The following is an 18,292-nucleotide window of genomic DNA, read 5'->3' on the forward strand; positions in this document are numbered from 1 at the left end:
TGCAAATCACTCATCAAACTGAACCACTTTTTGTTGGCATAAATATTACTTTTATCTCTGGTATTGAATAAAACTCTTATTATACAACTTGAGTAGTCACATGATGCAAATCGTTGCCATCATCAGGTTGTTTCGGGGAGCAACGTTAAGACTTCCCGGAAATTTGGAAGTGGTGCTCCGCCAAAACAAACAGCTGATGGGTTCAATCTAGGAGGAAGATCAAGGAGACGACTTCAGAACTCAGCACACAGTGCTCTGCTTGCTTTTCATTATATAAGACTTCATTTTGAATTCAATAAATTCTAAAAGACAGACCCAGTATAGTTGTGTTTAGAATATTTCTATTCAAAAAAGGGTTTCTAAGGTTTGGATGTTTGAGAACCTGTCTCGACAACAGCAGGATATTTAGACTGTTGTGTTGAATCAGTAAACATTGATCTGGTTAAAGAATTTTTAAAATATAGTTCAGCTGAAATGAAAGCCAAGTTCAGCTTAAGATACATGCATTCTATGCATGTCAAAAGTCAGCAAAACATCAAAATAAAGTCTACTTTTGTTCAATTGTAGGAAATATATCTACAGAATTTTGTTTCTTGAATCTTCAGGTAACTGATATTAGAAGAAAATGTGGATACTCTTAAGGGCTCGACACACGGGCTGCGACAAACGACAGCGATTAACGGCTGTCATCGCAGCCAGGGTGAAACCCGACACACAAGACGCGATAGCGATCGCAGCGTTGCGAATCGCGCTCTCAGGTCGCTTGTCTTCACAAAATTTGATTGGTTCTTGACTCTGAATGCGGGTGTGCATTACGGACGTGTAAACTAAATAAATCTTGCGATGCTAATGATATTGAAAAACAAACACACATCAAGATACAGTTTTATGAGGAAAAACTTACCATAAACTTCACCCTGGTGCCAACAAATTCCCACAAAGCTTTTTAGTAATCACTTGGTGAAAGTGTTAGCTAACGGCAGTGTGTAGCATACTCTCTTCTCATTGGTCAGTCAATGAAACCCTCGCTGATTGGTTGTACGCTAAGCGACAGCGACAAAAGTTGAACATTTTTCAACTTTCGTATGTCGCGTCGCAAGCTCGCGTGTGCACGTCTACGTGTACGAGCACGAAATTTCACATGCACTATTTTCGCCGGTCGCTTAGCTGGAGGAGGGCAAGCGATTGTCGCCTCACCGCACAGGCTCCATAGGAAATGAATGGAGAGCGAGCGACGTCGCCTCCCGTGTGTCGAGCCCTTTAGAACAAATAAGGCCCTAATCTGTTAGATATTATTTGATTGTTCAACTGAATTCCAAATGCGTACTTATTTTATACTTTGTGATCAATTGGAATCATTTATTTTAAACAGTAAAAGAATTAACAAGCCTCTGGTGTGAAATGTGCCTCGCTCAAGCAGTATAAACACAATGTTTTACATTTTAGGAATGTAGAACTGTTTTAAGGGGACTTCCTTGTTCACTATGACATCATATCTAGGGTGTGACCAGGTTTTTACGAACACGTGTTTGGAGGCCAAGTATGATTTAGATCTCCAGAGCCATAGACAGGCTTGGAGTGAAATGGTGTCTTTAGATCTCTTTAGAAATTAAACATTCAGCGGAGAACTTAATTGGTTTTCTGTGCCTGATTCAGGTGTCCACTTTTAACAACTGTTTACAGCCCTGTTTACACAAATAAGTTTTTAAGTGAAACTAGCATTTTTTGTTGCCCGTTTATGTACTCAACAACAGTTTGCTCTGATACAAATTTTTTTTCAATTCCAGGTCACAGAGTGGAGGTTTTCGGAAATGTCCAGCATCGGTGTGATATCTCACACAGCAGACGGCTGCAGTCAATGTTTTTTCTGCACTTGCACAAGCACATTAATAACTAACAGTTGATAGCTATTTTGAATGAAACTGTTTTTGTACTCGAGCCTGAACTGTCTGCACACACGTGCATGTCGTTTAAATACAAAAAGCACAGCATCACCTAGTGACCTGACATGGAAACTACGGTGGACTCATGAGCACCTTTCCTTTTGTAACTTCCTGTTCACTTGTAAACAGCTGGGTCTAAATATCAGTAGCTTTCTGTAGTAGTCAATCCCTCTTCATTTTGTTGTCATTTTTTCAACAAATTTCCAAAATATTTGAATCTCTTTCATGTTGCTGATTTGAAAAGTCTCACCTTGGTCTTAAGCCTAGAGGTCACATAAAAATGAAACAAATAGAAAAACCCTCACAATTAGTCCTGCTAACCAGGATTCAGTCCCTGCTTTTTGTCAGACCAACCTCGTCTTTGACAGCGACTCTCGGCATCTGATGAACGTCACATGCTGATATTTTCAGGCAACAGACCTTGTTCCCAGTAACTACAGTAATGGATCGGCAACACGGAGAATGGCTACAAACTAAAAAATTTTCCAGAAGGGTGTACATACGTATTTCCCCAACACTTCGCCAGCCACACCGTCTGCGTTCGTCAGCTCCTGATCAACCTTTTCAATCGAAAGGAAGAGTCAGTGGCAGGTTTTCATCCCCGTCAAGTACGGCGACTCCTGCCGGCACAGGCCCATCTGCTGCTGCTGCTGCTCCTGGAGCTCCGAGGCCACCCCGTCGACGAAATCTGGGACGGGGAGCCCTGAGAGGATCATTAACGACTTGTTCCAGATCATAAAAGTGGGCACAACGGGCAGGAGGAAAGAGATCTCGAAAGTGTGAATGTGATGGGAATTCATGGCGTCGTAAAAGGACAGCGAGTTGTTGTCGTAGTCCAACAGGACGCCCAGTCGCCGCAGCTGAAGGCTCGCCTCCACCAGCATCTCCTTGCCGTCGTGCCGCACCAGAAAGTTGTTATTGCAGCGTGAGAACACCCATGAAGACGAGTTCTTGCCGCTCCATTCATTTTTAGGGGCTGATTTGTAAGCCACGCCGATGGCATACCTGCAAAGGGGGGGGGGGGGGGGGGGGCATTAGTGAGCTGAAACAGGCGACACCTTTAATGTCTTTAATGTACAGTCAAGATACTCAATGCAGAGGACACAGGAGGTGACAAAAACCGTTTGGGTCTTTCCTTCAATAACAGGTTTATTCCAGTCATTTAATGAGAGGAATAAATTTACAGGAGTGTACGCTCTCCGTGTTGAGTCAGTTCTGTTGCAAGTGTGTTTGTGTGTGTTTGGATAACAACCTAGATTTAAACTCCCAAAAGAAGGATATTTTAGTTTACAAAGGCTTATATAACCCGCTCGTGTGTGGGTGTGTTTCTCACCACGTGGAAGCTCCCAGCAGCACCTCCCAGTAGTGACAGCCGCTGTCAATGAAGACGTTCCCGGCAGCGCCGTACGACCCGGTGCCGCTGAAGCGCTCCGGCGTGTGGCTTTTCTTCAGTGAGCTCTCGTCCTTCTCCATGGTCAGGCAGTCGTTGGACAGACGCAGCTTCTTGTGGGCTGTCTTTGGGTCTAACTTGAATGGCTGACCTGGAGCGAGACACATGCAGTTCCTGTGAAGACGGTTCTTTCAACGGAGAAATTTATAAATCCATCATTTATTCTAAACCCAAACGTTTGAGTTTTTGCCCTTGTAATTAGATTTATATTAAATTGTGACTCTTTTATTACCTGAAATCTACTTGTTGTATTTGCCTGTGGCTGTCTTGCAAAATATACAATGAAGCATTGAACAGATTTTAATAAAACTCTCAGAAAATAATTAATGGATCTACAGCTGCAACTAATTATCTTTTGAGTCAACTGAATTCCAGAAGGTCACCACAGCTAATTGACCATAGCAAACACACAAACTTGTGAGCTAGAATGTGATATAACTGCACACACAAAATCCACTTCAAGTAATGTGAGCTGCGACACAACTGGCAAAATTTTAGTATTGATTCGATAACAAGTAAAAACAGGACTAGTTTCACCGATACCAATACTTTTTACTTGAAATGTTATATTCATTGAATAATTTTGTGATTTTTGCCTTTAGTTAGTTGAAAATGATAAAACAGGACAAAGATTTTAGGCAAATAAAAAAATATTTTTAAACCAACTACTACAATATACAACATAACATAATAAACAGTAAACAAAACTGTTTTGAAAAGTCACTAGGTGCAAAAATAACTGCAACAATGTAACAAAAATATGAATATAACACAACAAAAAGTACTTTCCGTTGCACGTGTGCACAACAAACAGGAAGGGTTTTGATTAATGACTAAATGACTTGGAGACTCTGCACTACTGACATATTGTAATTTTATATGAGAAAGAGTCAGTAATACTTCTAGAGTTTGTAGTGTTTCTGATTCTAAAAGATGTTTCACTTTTCAGTCAAGTAAATGAGAACAGGTCAGGTAAATGTGAAGCAGAACGTCTACAGAATAGAAAAAAACCCGTCCAACCTCCTTCAGATGAACTTGCTATAATATGAACACATTCATGAGCATCATTCAGTGGCAGGTCCCACAAAAGGACTTTTCTGTGTTTGTTGTCATCTTTTTTTGTCACACATACCAAACAAGTACCACTTGGGACAGGCAAATCAGCCAGAAAGCCTTCCTTTCTGTTTTTATTAAATAATTTGGTTACCAGGGAGACAAGTTTCCACCCACATTACAGCTTCCCTGAAAAGACGTGACAGTAAACACACCAGTGTTTCTCTGAGGACTCCAAAGATTTTTCCACAAGAGGCACTGAGAGAGTGGTGGCACAAAGACAACGAAAAGTTTCTCTGTAAAATGACAGAGTGTAGCAGCGCATTAAGAAAAAAATGTAATTAAAAAAGACAGAGGAGCTCAGGAAAAGCCTTACAGTCCTGTAGGCAGACTGAGGGGCTAAAGTCAAAAAACTTTTTTTATTATCTCCACAAAGTTAATTTTTATTTCATTACAAAATAGAATAAAGAAATCAAGGAACTCATATCCCCTGCCACCTCTAATCCCAGAGTTCTAAACTAAGATGGTGAGAAATGACAAAGTTGTATGAATGTCAGGCACAATCTCACAAAATCATGTATTGTGAATAACTCTCAGCTTTTACCAGACAATTATTTAGCTCAATATCTGTAAAATTCAGTGAGTTATAGCCACTTTTATATTTTCTAAAAACCAATGGGCTCTGGCGGCCATCTTGAATTGAGCTGGCTCCAAAAGTTAATTAGCCGTAGACGCACATCAAATGAGTATTTCCTGAAAATTTCATTAAAAATTAACCCAGTGGTTCATGACACATTTTGGTAATAGACTGATAGATGAACAAATGTATGAAATTACAACACCAAAAAAAATGATAACCCATTTTTCACCTCTATGTGCCGGGTGATAAAAATGAAAAATGAAAAGAAAGAAAAAAACCGATGCGAAGTGGAACTAATGAATCACTTCAAATCATGCAATTTTCAGTATTTCCTTAGTATATTTATTAAAGACCATAAAGAACTGAATGTTTGCTTTTCTTCTCAAAACTGTCTGACTATTAAGACAAAGTGTATTGAAGTTGTGAAAGATGTTTCGCACATTATTTCACTGAACAAAGGTGTCTTTTACAGAAATTTTTGAGACTGTAATGGATCTAATACTTTTATGTTTAAGCAAGTAATTCATGACATCCTTTAATGTCCTAGATTTTCATGACATGCTGTTCATCTGCAGACAGAATGATTAAAGTCAGAACAAGACGTTAACAACAGTCATTCTTAGATATCACTTGTGTTTATTTTTGTGTTTTCCATTGACCTTGTATCAAATCTTGCTAAGATGACATAATGCTGTTTGTTAATATATATGAGGCCTCTCGAGACACAGTGAGTAGTGTGGAGAGATAGTGACAGAGAAGTAGAGGCACAGAGACAGGCCAGGTTGTCTGTGTTTCTTGTTGTTGCAATAAAACTCAGCTGATCATCTCACGGAGTACTTTCATTCTTGGACCACGTATTTCTGTCTTTGTTACATAAATATTGCCATAACAGAGACTATTGAAAAATTTGCATCCATGTTTATCCTGCAGTTTTGGAGCAGCATTAGCATTCAGCTGCTTAACGCTTCTAAGTTTGCTGTAGTCTCCATTTCCTACTGAGGACATTTTCAGACCTCCTTTCTGTTGCTTGTAGCTTATCAGCCAGTTGCTTTTTCTCTTTTCTTTAGTCAATGCTTTAAACTCACTATCAATCAAAATAGTCAAGTGGATAAAAAAGGAGATACTACCAAAAAGAGGAAAGAGCCATGAGGAAAAAAAAACCTCAGAGGAGGATTTGAAGTTAGAACAGCAGCACAAGAAGAGGATAAACAAAAAGTGGGGGGTGAGAAGTGCTCGCAGAGAACTCGCGGAGAGAAATGGAAGAGGAGAGTGTTTGAATTACAAGGACGGAGCTCCAGACTTCAAAGGCCCGCACCGCCGTCGGTGAAAACATTTCATAACAGTGAAGGAAGTCACCCGGCACTTTCCCTCTGTTCCTCCAATCACACAGACTTGGAAATTAGCTCAAGGAAAATGGCCTTCACTTCCACTGCAGTCGGGGTTGGAGCCATTCAGTGGAAATGCTTCTATCCTGCCGCAACAATTCAGTTTGCAATGACACCTGTAATTTGGGTCTAATGGGTGGAAAATTGTGGGGCCAAAACTAGGTGAGTGGCAGAGAGAAAGAGAAGAAGTGAGGAGGAGCGAGGGGGAGGTTGAGGGGATAATATGAGACTGAGGATCCCCTCTAAGCTACGTACCTCTCCATGTCTGCATTTCTCTCTCTCTCTCTGTGTGTGTGTGTGTGTGTGTGTGTGTGTGTGTGTGTGTGTGTGTGTGTGTGTGNCAAGTGTCAGATGCGGTTCTGAAAAGACACATTTTAAAATGTCTCTAAACTTCAATTAATGCACAATTTAAGTTGGTTTGTAGTTTGAGCTCTTTATGTTAATACTGTAGTGTTACACAACAGCATTAAGAGCAAATTTAATTTAATTTAACCAATTTATGCCATTAGTCTATGTTATTACATTTAAAATTATATTTCCAGTTCAAACAGAATAGACTATTGTCAACATATTTATGGAGTGTGATTTATTTTCAACTCGAAATATCAAACTAATGAAACAAAGTTATTAGTGAAGAAAATCAGTCTGAAAAACAGCAGACTGACTGCTCGTAAAATAAACGACAGGTCTGGACCACTTATGAATTTTGTTCTTATCTGGAAAAAAAAATCTTAGAATACGAGAAAATTGGTGAATGCCACAAATTCTCCTAAATAACTCATACGCACAATTTAAGAACAAATCTGTTCACAGTTCTTGCATGAGGCCCATTGAGAGAAAATTTGATGGCGTGGCTGAGAATAATCTGATTGGAATACATTGTGTAACCTTTTTTTTGGCGGGGGTGTGGAGGGTAGTTACTGTATATTTTCCAGGCAAATAGTTTAATTCGACACCACAATCAATTAACTATGTTACCTTCAGTTGTTGTGAAAATGCAGTATATTTAAAAAGAAAAGTGGACTTTGCATCATAGTCTATCTAAACATTTTCAAATTGTCACCTGTCTCTTTAAAAACCTTCTAATGTTTTGGACACTCCCACTTCAGCACATCTTCACAGCAAAGGTTCTGGGGGAGGGATGTTTTGTGGGGCGGGAGCTCGGCAGCAGACTGAGCCTCAGGGAGGAGCTTTGTACAAATAGGCTGTGCTTTGTACTAGCAAGCAGCTCCACATGACTACCACAGAAAATTCATGGATGTCTCAAACATGCACGATTGAGTCAAAGCAACACTCTGGGTACGTTTTTGACAAGAGAATGATATTATAACATTATGTAAATCTAAAAAAAACCAGTCAATTTTGTATAAACTCCCCTTTAAAATGTTCCCAGTATTAACAGTTGATTTAAAGACATAAACCCCGTCTGTCTGTGTCACAGTGGGGTTTTATGGGTTCTGTTTTGGTTTGGGTTTTGGGGTTTCTGTTTGAGTTTCCTTTCTGTCTGTCCCAGGTGTGTTCAGTTAGTTGTGATTGTTGTTGCCCTCAACTCCCCAGGTGTTTCCTCTTCCCTCATTAGTCCTCTAAGTGTTTAAGTCCTGGTCTGCGTCTGTGTTATTTGTGGGTGCATTATTACTTGTTGCAGTGGTGGATCTAGAAAATTTTCTATGGGGGCAAAAGCTCTAGGTAGGATGGCAATGCAGGATCACTTCACTGAAGTACTGTAAGACATTTCCTATATCTAAATAGAGTCAACAAAACATCCATAAAAACACTTTGAAACACTATTTATTGTAATTTTCCCTTCTAAGAAACATTATGTGTGTGTGTGTGTGTGTGTGTGTGTGTGTGTGTGTGTGTGTGTGTGTGTGTGTGTGTGTGTGTGCGCGTGTGTGTGGCTTCTTGAAAGTCTCCACCAGACCTGACATTTAACTCTGACACCTCTCATTTCATCTCTCAGCCTCTCAGAGTCTCCCATAGCTTAATGAGGATGACAATGAGGACCCTGACTCCTTCTCTCCTCTCCGCTCACTATCTGCCCTTCCCTTCACCCCCCCCGACTCCCTCATTCTTTCCTTCTCATCCTCTCTATCCTCTCACCGCTCTCAGACACTCCTCTCCAATAATCTGTGTGGTGAGTGTGTGTTACCGCGTGTGCACATGAGACGATGAGGCCAGTGTGCTGCTGGCAGCCAATTACATTAATGCGCTCTCTTCTTTGAACTGCTTATCGCTGCCAGCGCAGCCATTTCCAAACACTGGGACTCTGTCATGCCTTTCCAGGGGATGACTCCTGAGAGCCCCGGCTGGTGCCCGAGGTTGGAAAAAAAAGGGGGGGAGGCGCACACGACATTGGAGGACAAGCAGACACACACGCACACATGGTGCATCACAGTCTGCCCAAACGCGTGCATTTAGTAGTAAGCTGCCAAGTGGAGATGTTCTGAATAAGTGCCAGGGTTTTTTTTTTAAATCAAATGAATAAAGTCAGACATAAGTTTCCTCTGCAAAATGAAACAGATGGAAGATGGTTCATCAAAAAAAACAAAAAAAAACTGTTGCATTTAGAAATTTTGCTTCAGCTTTAACAGGCTGTGAAATCTAACTGTTCAAGTGTTCACACAACCTGTTTCAGGTGTGTCTCAAATCGATCTTGACACAACTGGTGGTTCTCAAAGTAGTAGTCAGGACCCCTCTATGGGCACGAAACATCAAGTGAAGAGCCACAGATAATTTCAAGACATTAATTTAAAGGCAAACAAATTGCTAATAGAAAATTTTCATCATAATTTTTTGCAAGTAAATGAATAAATCACAAATGAATAAAAGTAATTTCATACTTATTTGTTTATTTTGTTATTATGCCCATTATGTTAGTTATTATCCAAATTTTCACATGTATACCAGTAATATCTAAGGTCCAAGTCTTTGAAACTGTTTTTTTCTGGGCTAGAACCTAAAAAGTTTGAAAACCACAGCTATAAAACAGCAGGAATAGAACCAATAACCCTTTTCAGCCAATAAGAGAAAAATACACATTTAGCATGGCTACACTCATCATTCTCAGCTAGGCAGCAAAACAATATAAAAGTAGTGAGGTAAAAATGTAAGGAAGTTAGGTAGAATAGTTTGGTAGAATATTTCTTTGTTGTAACAAAGCATCTTGGCAATAAATCCTATAGCGGGCACCTGATTGGCAGCACCTGGGGGTACCAGAAGCTAAAAGAAAGAGTCAAAAGCAACAACAAATGAACTGTTTGGCAGATAAGATTTGGCACATTTTTCATGTGCGCAGCCCACATACTCCGCTCTGATCTCACAAATGCATGTTCCTTACGAATGTGGCACCATTTAAAACGAAAATTAACAGGCTTTCCAACAGTATAAGATTTATTTTCATGAAGCATTGTGGCAACAAAGAAATAGTCTACCAAACACACATGTCCCTACTTTTTGTGCTTTTAGTCTTTGGACTAATTGTTTCTCTTCTCCAAAAATGTAAATATTTTACTATTTGTTTTGTAGTATGCTTGTAAAATTATCTTACTTTATAAATGCCAACTTTTGCTTTGTGTTCACAAATCACATTAAATTAATTCGTTTTCATTCGTTTTTTTACGCTAATGTTTTTCACTCTGTCTGTATTAATCTTAGATTGTGCAATAACAACAATTGCTTTTGTATAATAAATGATAAACAGTTATAATCAAGAAAAAAAAAGAGTTTTGAGCTATAAGATCTGAATATTCCTCTTGCATTTTCCAGTCTTGTTAATGTTGATGTTACTGCCACCTGCTGGTGTCTTATGGGTCATTCACACTTCTAAATGGGATTTGAGCTTCTTGGTTGGCCGGAGATTCAGTTTCAATTGGAAGACATAAAAAACACACGTTTTAAAATATTTAGAGCAGTGTGGTTGTGACCGGAGACTACTCCCAAAATGAGAAACAAGATTAATGATCTCTGTAATTTCTCAGAGGAACTACCCTTTTATTTTGATTATGTTTGTGTGTGTTCATTACTGAATTGTATTGCTAAGGCTTGCTTAACTATAATTAGGGACAAAAGTTATTTTTATTTTCTCTTTTTTCTGAAAAAAAAAAAAGATTCCAGTTCTTCATCTGCTGCTGGAGCTCCCATCATGCTGCAGAGCTGCCGTGAAATGAACCGACCTAAAGCCACAGCAAGTGTATCAGTATCAGCTAGCAGCACTCCAGAACATGCCGAATTTGATTTCTTCTGGTGTGCAACACTGCCGGACTAAACACGTAAAAAAAAGGCTTGTGTGGAGTTACACAGCGTGTTAAGAGGATCAGCACAAAACGAGAGCACAAGTTCAAAAATTTGCTCCAAACTGGTTTTAGTAAACAAGAAGGACACAATATATTATTCAAGAAAAAGCTCCAATATTATGATATTATCAGCCATGTTGTTACAGAGAAAAACTTTGGTGACTTCTTCTGCATAACAAGCATTAGAGACAGGACATTTGGATCAGTCTATAATCATGGAGTCTGTTTCCACTGCAGTAATTGTGCAGTACCGTAATTAGAAGTATCTCTGTCTGTCTGCAGAAGTGATAACGGCTCTCTGCCTGACTGTCTTCAAGCTGTGCATTGTTAGAAATATGGAAATTCAAAATGGAAACGTGTAAAACACTGAAATAGAAACACCAGCAAGAAAAAGAAGAGATATGAACTAAAATGGGCCTCTGTTGAAAGAACATGTTACCAAACAGAATTTCAGTCCAGCTTAATGCTGTTGGTTACTTGTTGGAAAATATCGCAGAGGGGACATCTTAGTCATTGACCCATTCATTTGAGTCTCCTTCCTGAGGTGTTTTTTTTATGCTAAGGGATAAACTGAACGATTTCTAACAAGATCAGGATGAAAACACAACCAAACAGATCTCTTGCTTGAAAAAAATAGCTATAAAACACAATCATACCCAAGTTTCCATATCCCTGCTGCAGCTATAAATTCATTTCTGAAATTAAAAAAAGCTGGCTAATTCATATGCAGAATACTATATAACAGTGTTGACTACTTTCAAACTGAAACTGGAATTAATCCATAATGCAACAACCAGAAAAAAAAAAAAGGATTAGCCAACCATAACTTCTATATGTGTTTAGCTTATGTTGGACTTCTTTTCAAAACTTCCACAAAATCTGACAAAGTTGAGTTGTGACAAATAAAAAAACCTTCAGCTTTACTCTTTAATCAGCTGCAGTGCTATTCTCCGGGACCAGTTCTAGAAAAACAGTTTCCCCGAACAAGTCTGGGTCTGATTAGAGATTCATTTGAGTGACATTTTTAGAAAAAGTTATTTTTGTTGAGGCTAATAAAAGAGTAACTGTTAGGGTTCGGGGTTGTGTGTAATAAATGTGATTACTCATTAAACACAGCTGAACAGCTTCGTTCTTTTGTTGTCTCAATGCACAGAAAGCAGCAGAAATGAATCAGAACAGACTTGAGAACAATGCTGGTTGATATTCAGCTGGTAAAATGTTCAACTTTCTTGCTTTGAAAAATAGCCTTCGATGTTCAGCCTGATATGATGAAAAGGTTTTTCCCACCGGACATATTTCAACATTTTAAATCTCACATGTTTACCTGCTGATGGAGCGAAGTACCAAGTATTTTTTAAAGGCAGTAAAGGCCAAAATCTGACGATAGGATTTTCACCCATTTAAATAATGCAAGCTCTAACTGATTTCCCAACAAACCACTTAATGTAACTCTTATATTTCCATTAAAAAAAATCTTTTAAGTGTTTGACGTACCAACAAAACAATGTTTCAGTCTGAATTTCTGGTAACTTTCTGTGCACCACAGAAATTTCCAAAAGGGCCATTTCCAGCCCACGGACCACTACATGTTCTTATTTATTGCAACAAAATAACCTACAGTATGCAGTTAAAAAATTGGATTACTAAAAGAACAGTAAAGACTAATAAATCAATAAATGAATTACACATGGAGCAGTTTTCTTTTTTATCTTCGTATGTACAGGACTGTGAAAATGTTGGGAATGAAAAATGAGTGAGAATGCTTTAAATTCGAGATCCTTAGTTTCCCAAACTGGGGTCCCAGGACCACCAAGGGGTCCGGAAGCTGTAACTGTTAATTTAGTTTTTTGTTTAAATAAACTGCATGAACACACATGGGGAACAATGCAGCAGTGAAACAAACAAAGTCAACTAAACAAATAATAATTTTTCCCACGTAGAGGTTAAAACGGCAGTAAACAGTTTTTAAATCAGCATGAGATTTTTGAGGGAGTCTCTGGAAAATTTTCACCCCTGTTATTGGATCCTCAGACCCAATAATTTTGAGAAACAATGCCTAAGACCTCTGTGTTTTCTTGTTTAAGGCAAACTGAGTGTTGAGATCTGCCTTTACTGGGTTGTAGCACGACTACTGTTTCTTCTGTAAACATTATTTTATGGCTCTGGAGGCATTTTTAAGGTGCTGAAGCAGGGATTTTATAAACAACCATGTTCTCCCATAAAGTAAAACATTTCTTAAAGGATTAATGTGTTTTTAATAACAGCTGTTAAAGCTACTGTTGCTTTTTTTTTTTTTGGAAGAAATGCTTTGTAAAATACTTTTCTTGATGCAAAGCACAATTAAACAGTTTTACTTGTCTTACTCTTTGCACACACATTTAGATGTTTTTTCTTTTAAATAATAATAAAAAAACCCAGCCCAAATGAATTAATATTAATGGTGCTGATTAGCAACACAAAGCCTTCCACTGGAATCAAACCGAGAACCTTTTAAAATCCACAGTGTGCACCCCAGGACAGTTTCACGTGTTGCACCAGCTCCTCTCCTCTTCCATCATCAGCCTCAGCTCTTCCTCTGCTCTTCTCCACCTTTACTTTGGGGGTCTGTCATCATAGCTCCATGCTGGGTAAATATTACAGCAGAGCCTTTAACATGAAGAGAGATCTGCGCCCTCAGGGAACCTTGAAATGTGACATTTTCAGCCTGTTACCAAACATTGTGACTGGGGTCTGACAGAAATCATGCGACAACTTCACACAAACCCACACAAACTGTCTGGGTTGTTTGTACACACGATGTACATCCCCAGACTAGTTTAACAACAGAATCACTGCAAACACTCCATGTTTTACTGACAGTAAGAAGAGGCCTTAAGAAAAGCCCGTGCGCCTTCACATTTCCTTTTGTTTAGACGTGAACAAGATGCTCCCTCAACATAAACTCATGACTTTAAATGAAAACAGAGTGCTTAAAAGAAAACATTTACAGCCCTGGATTTATACTATTTGTAAGTCTACTTTATATTTTCATGCAGCTTTGAAATACAAAATGACAAAAGTGGATGTTTTATTGTTAATGCACATATTTAAATGGTCTTGTCCAATTTCACTTTCTCTTTACAAACTATAGTATACAGAATATATTATTTTCCTCTGTTCATACATAAATGACAGCAGGTTCCAGTGCTTTGTCTGCTGGAAATGTCAAACTGGCTGCAATAGAATACTTTATAAAACAGCCCTCACATGAACTGTTGTAAAATTATAGAAGTTGGAATCACTGTAAAATGGTGAAAATCATTAAGTCTGTGTTCCCTTTAGAGTAACTCAGCAGTCTGATCTGAAATAAACTTTACTTCTCCAACTGAGGCCATTCAAAAAGCCACCTCCAACAGGTAAAATACTCATTGACCACAATCTTTCCTCTGAGCCATATCAACTGTTCTCAACTAAGATTTGAACCTTTTTCTCTTTTAAACATCTCAATATAAAATATAAATAACACTAGATGAAAGGATAAACACTTCTTTCTTCAAAATAAATTGCAAATATACATTGGGCAGCAAGTGTAAAATAAAAATGTAAAAAATGTCCACAATGCCTATTCTTTATTTAGCTCACTTTTTCAGTATAAAATCCTAGATAAAAAAAAAATCCACTAACATTTTATTATTATTTAGCTTACTGTTCTTACATTTTGCTAATTTTAGTAAACATTAATAATATATGTCAATAGTCTTAATCTAAATGTAAAAGTTAAATCTTAAATGACGTGCCTAAGTGTTTACATTTAAGCATTTTGAAATGGAACGCAGCCTTTGCTCTTGGTGCGGCACAGCTCACGTCATCTTCCTGAGACAAAAACAACTGCTAAAGCTGCTAATACTGCTAACGCTGCTATACTGCTAACGCTGCTACACTGCTAACGGTGCTAATACTGCTAATGCTGCTAATGCTGACAAAGGTGTTACTACTCCTAATGCCTCTAAAGCTGCTAATACTGCTAACGCTGCTATACTGCTAACGCTGCTACACTGCTAACGGTGCTAATACTGCTAATGCTGCTGAAGATGGCTTTAAATTAAAAAATGGGTGGTACCTGTGGTTCGGCAGTGCAGCTCGGACACCAGCCACAACTGCGAGTTTGATGTCTTTTAGGGAAGTGTTAGCATGACTAGCATCATTAGCAGCATTAGCATCATTAGTGGTTGCTTTTGTCTCAGAATGATGACATGATAACAAGAACAGCAAAGGTTGCATTCCATTCTGAAATACTTAAAATGTAAACTTTAAAATTTAACTTTTACATTCAGATTTACACATTTATATTATGGATTTAATATCTAAAAGTTAAACTTAACATTTAGTAAAAAATAACAAGAACAATGAGCTAAATAATAAAATGTTAGTGGAATTTTTTTAACTAGGATTTTACACTTGAAAGGTAAGCTAAATAATGAAAATAGTTAGTGACATTTTTAAATATTTTATTTCACACCTGGCAACCCATTATAGTAGTAAAAACATGAATAATGCCAATAAGTGTGTAAAAGTAAATGCAGATTGTAAAAATGAGCATGGATACTAAAAACATATGAAGCAGTAAGTTAATAAAGTGAAGTATTTTCCATTAAATCTGTGAAACATCATGTTGTTGACTTGAATTCATTAGCGTGACAGAAAGCAAAGCAAACGCCACAAATTAATAAAATCTATAACTTGAATAATGTGGCTTCTTGTTTTGTCAGCTGCAGCTTTAATAAGTTGTGTCCAAATTTATTTGCGACCTTAATTCAATTACATGCTTGTGAGTACAAAAAATATAGAGCTTCAACAATAAGATTTTTATTAGATATGCATTGGCTTTTTTTTTTTTTATTAAAGCCAGGAGGCAGACTTTATTCTGTATTTTATTGAGTAAGCAGTAAATGTAGCAGCAAATCCTTTTTACATTCATTACATCAAAATAAAATGGAACAAAAACTAAATTAATGCACGGGGCTTCTGAAAAGACAAGCGATTAGTCTGCCTTTTACATTTATTTCATTTTCCTTTTTAAACACAGCTTTCTTCCCACAGAAATGGTTCAAAAGCAGTGGACTGATGGTGCTGTAGTCGGCAGACACTCGTCGCGGCTGCAAAAAGCTATTTGGTGTCTTTTAATTCACCCGACACTCTCTCCTTTCTCACTCTCAATCTGTCACTTTTCGTGCACTTTTCTAGGCTTCTCCACTCATTTCCGAGGACACGTGTGTAGAAACCTGGCCACGGTTCACTCGGAGGTAAATGTACAAGTGTGGCTATGGTGAGAAAAGGTCACACACACACACACACAGACACACACACACACACATGCGCATGTATGCACACATCCTCTGCTGCATTCTTCATCATGCTTTATTCATATGTGTTTTAGGGAAGCTGTGAGTTTACTTGACATGCTACCTGTGAGCTAACAGCACACAGACAGTCCTATAGAGGACAATGTTAGTGCTACTGTTCATTTTTGGCCACTCAGAGTTCACCAAGTGGCTGCACTGGACTGACCTAAAAAGCTGCAGAAAGCACCATAACAAGGTTTTAAATGTTGTTTCAACCAAACAGCTGAATTACACATGATGGGAAGTGAAACTCTTGGGAATTGCCCTAAAAAAACAAAGATCAAAGTCGGCATGTGTGTGTGTGTGTGTGTGTGTGTGTGTGTGTGTGTGTGTGTGTGTGTGTGTGTGTGTGTGNGTGTGTGTGTGTGTGTGTGTGTGTGTGTGTGTGTGTGTGAGAGATCCTCCTCTTTTATTAAACCTGCTCCAGTATACAGTATATCAGGCATCAGAATGTATTTCTGAGGTTGGAGTGCGTTCTGCTGCTAATGTAGCTTCACGCCATGAGCTTCTCGAGCAGAACTCCAGATTTGCTCTTGCTTTCAATCTTCAGCTGCACGTCACGCCAACTCAAGAAATGTATCAGCTTTTCACGCAGCTCTGCTAGTTCTTTTCTCTCTCTCCACACGATCCAAAGTCAGATATTCAAAATGGGTTCTGAAATGTAAAGTTTGTTATATGAAAGACCTCATGTATTCCTTTTTTTAATGAAATCTTTACTGCTGCATGCTTTTAGAGCCTGTTCTTGTTCAGGCTGTAGGTTTTAGGGTCACACCTTTAATGGATTATAATAGTTTTAAAGACTAAATTTTTGGTGAAGAGGGTTTTAAAATTCTTGTTTTCACTTAGCATTGAAGAATATAAGGTGTGCATGAATTAAAGCCGCCTCTCTTTGTCATTTTATTGCACCTTCATAGTTCCCTTTTGCACAGTTATTTGCTTTACTTGTTAAACGAATAGTTTTTTAAAAATTTGCTGCACTGTTGGGAGGTTGTCTCATTCTGCAGCACAAATTTGGCAAACATGAGCTTCCTGTGAGACATTCATCTGCACAAATAATGTTTACTGGAACTGAAACATGCAGCAATGATTGAAAAAGTACCTGCTCAGATTATTTCTAAGTACTTTTTACACATAGCTGAATACTGTATTTGTAAAGAAATTACTGTGTTTTATATAATACAAGAGGTAATTGTCTGACAGCACGTCAATGCTAATTGTAATTGCATCTTAAAACGATAGTTAGTCTATTTAAAAAGTCTGTGTAAAAGTTATGAAGACTTAATATCCAACCTGTTGTAGACAGCTTATGGAAAGTAACACATCGTTAAGAAGCTGTATGGACTGATGAGCTAACACACAGTCCAAGTCAGAGGGCCCGAGTGGGTTGCTGTCACATTAAAAGCAACTTCAATCTAAAAAAAAACCATGAGCAGTTCATGCAAAAGTTACATTATAAATTTTTACACCATCATCAAATGGTGTAAAAATGTAAATTAAAAAATTTAATTAAACTGAGCACATTCAAGAAGGCATCTACAACAGGTGAGATGTTAACTGCTCATAACCTTTTCACAGAACCCCACCTCAAAACATATTAATGATCTCTTTAGCAATAGTTTTTCATAACAGCATTTCTAAAGCTGTTTTAATTTTTGTGATCTTCTTCTTAACAAAAACTGTTTAAGTGATAATTTCTCTAAGAAAGAAAGAAAGAAAAGGAGAGAAAAAACAGAAATAGATTTGAAGCAATTGACAAAAAACACAAGGTGCAAGCTCCTTAATGAAACCATGAAATCTTGTGGATGAAAAAAACTGACTGTTTTCTGTCGTTATGATGGCTTGTCTAAATCATCACGGCTGAAGAAAAGCTGGTTGACAACCGCAGGCTCTTGAGCAGCGTTGGCTGTGGGTGGGAATGCTTTTTCCTACACATCTCTGAGTGCCAGAAGTAGATGAAGGATGGAAAAAAATGATCCTTCAGCACTAAGCAATTTAAATGCAGGACATTTTAGCATTGCATACATTTTGTAATGTATTTTACTGTGTACTGCTTAAATATTACACCAGGAGTAACTGGCTTAATCCAGTAAATGTTTAATCATAAATTTCTTAAATCATGGTTTTTGTTTCAGTTTGTAAAACTGTTTT

The 18,292-nt window shown here is 38.0% G+C and overlaps 1 protein-coding gene across 3 annotated transcripts in view; it reads right to left on the minus strand.

Moving 5' to 3' along the window:
* Positions 1-1,193: 1,193 nt before the first annotated feature.
* Positions 1,194-18,292, minus strand: part of mid2 (midline 2) — a 97,120-nt gene continuing 80,021 nt past the window's right edge. For all 3 annotated transcript variants that reach the window (XM_014028003.1, XM_014028002.1, XM_014028001.1), the window contains 2 exons: positions 3,277-3,484; positions 1,194-2,948 (listed from right to left, as the gene is read on the minus strand). In XM_014028003.1, the coding sequence (XP_013883457.1) occupies positions 2,525-2,948; positions 3,277-3,484 (632 nt within the window). In that variant the 3' untranslated portion in view covers positions 1,194-2,524. The remainder of the gene's footprint in view (positions 2,949-3,276; positions 3,485-18,292) is intronic.

Source organism: Austrofundulus limnaeus, unplaced genomic scaffold (genome assembly GCF_001266775.1).
Source record: "Austrofundulus limnaeus strain Quisiro unplaced genomic scaffold, Austrofundulus_limnaeus-1.0 Scaffold708, whole genome shotgun sequence".
NCBI classification, from domain to species: Eukaryota; Metazoa; Chordata; class Actinopteri; order Cyprinodontiformes; family Rivulidae; genus Austrofundulus; species Austrofundulus limnaeus.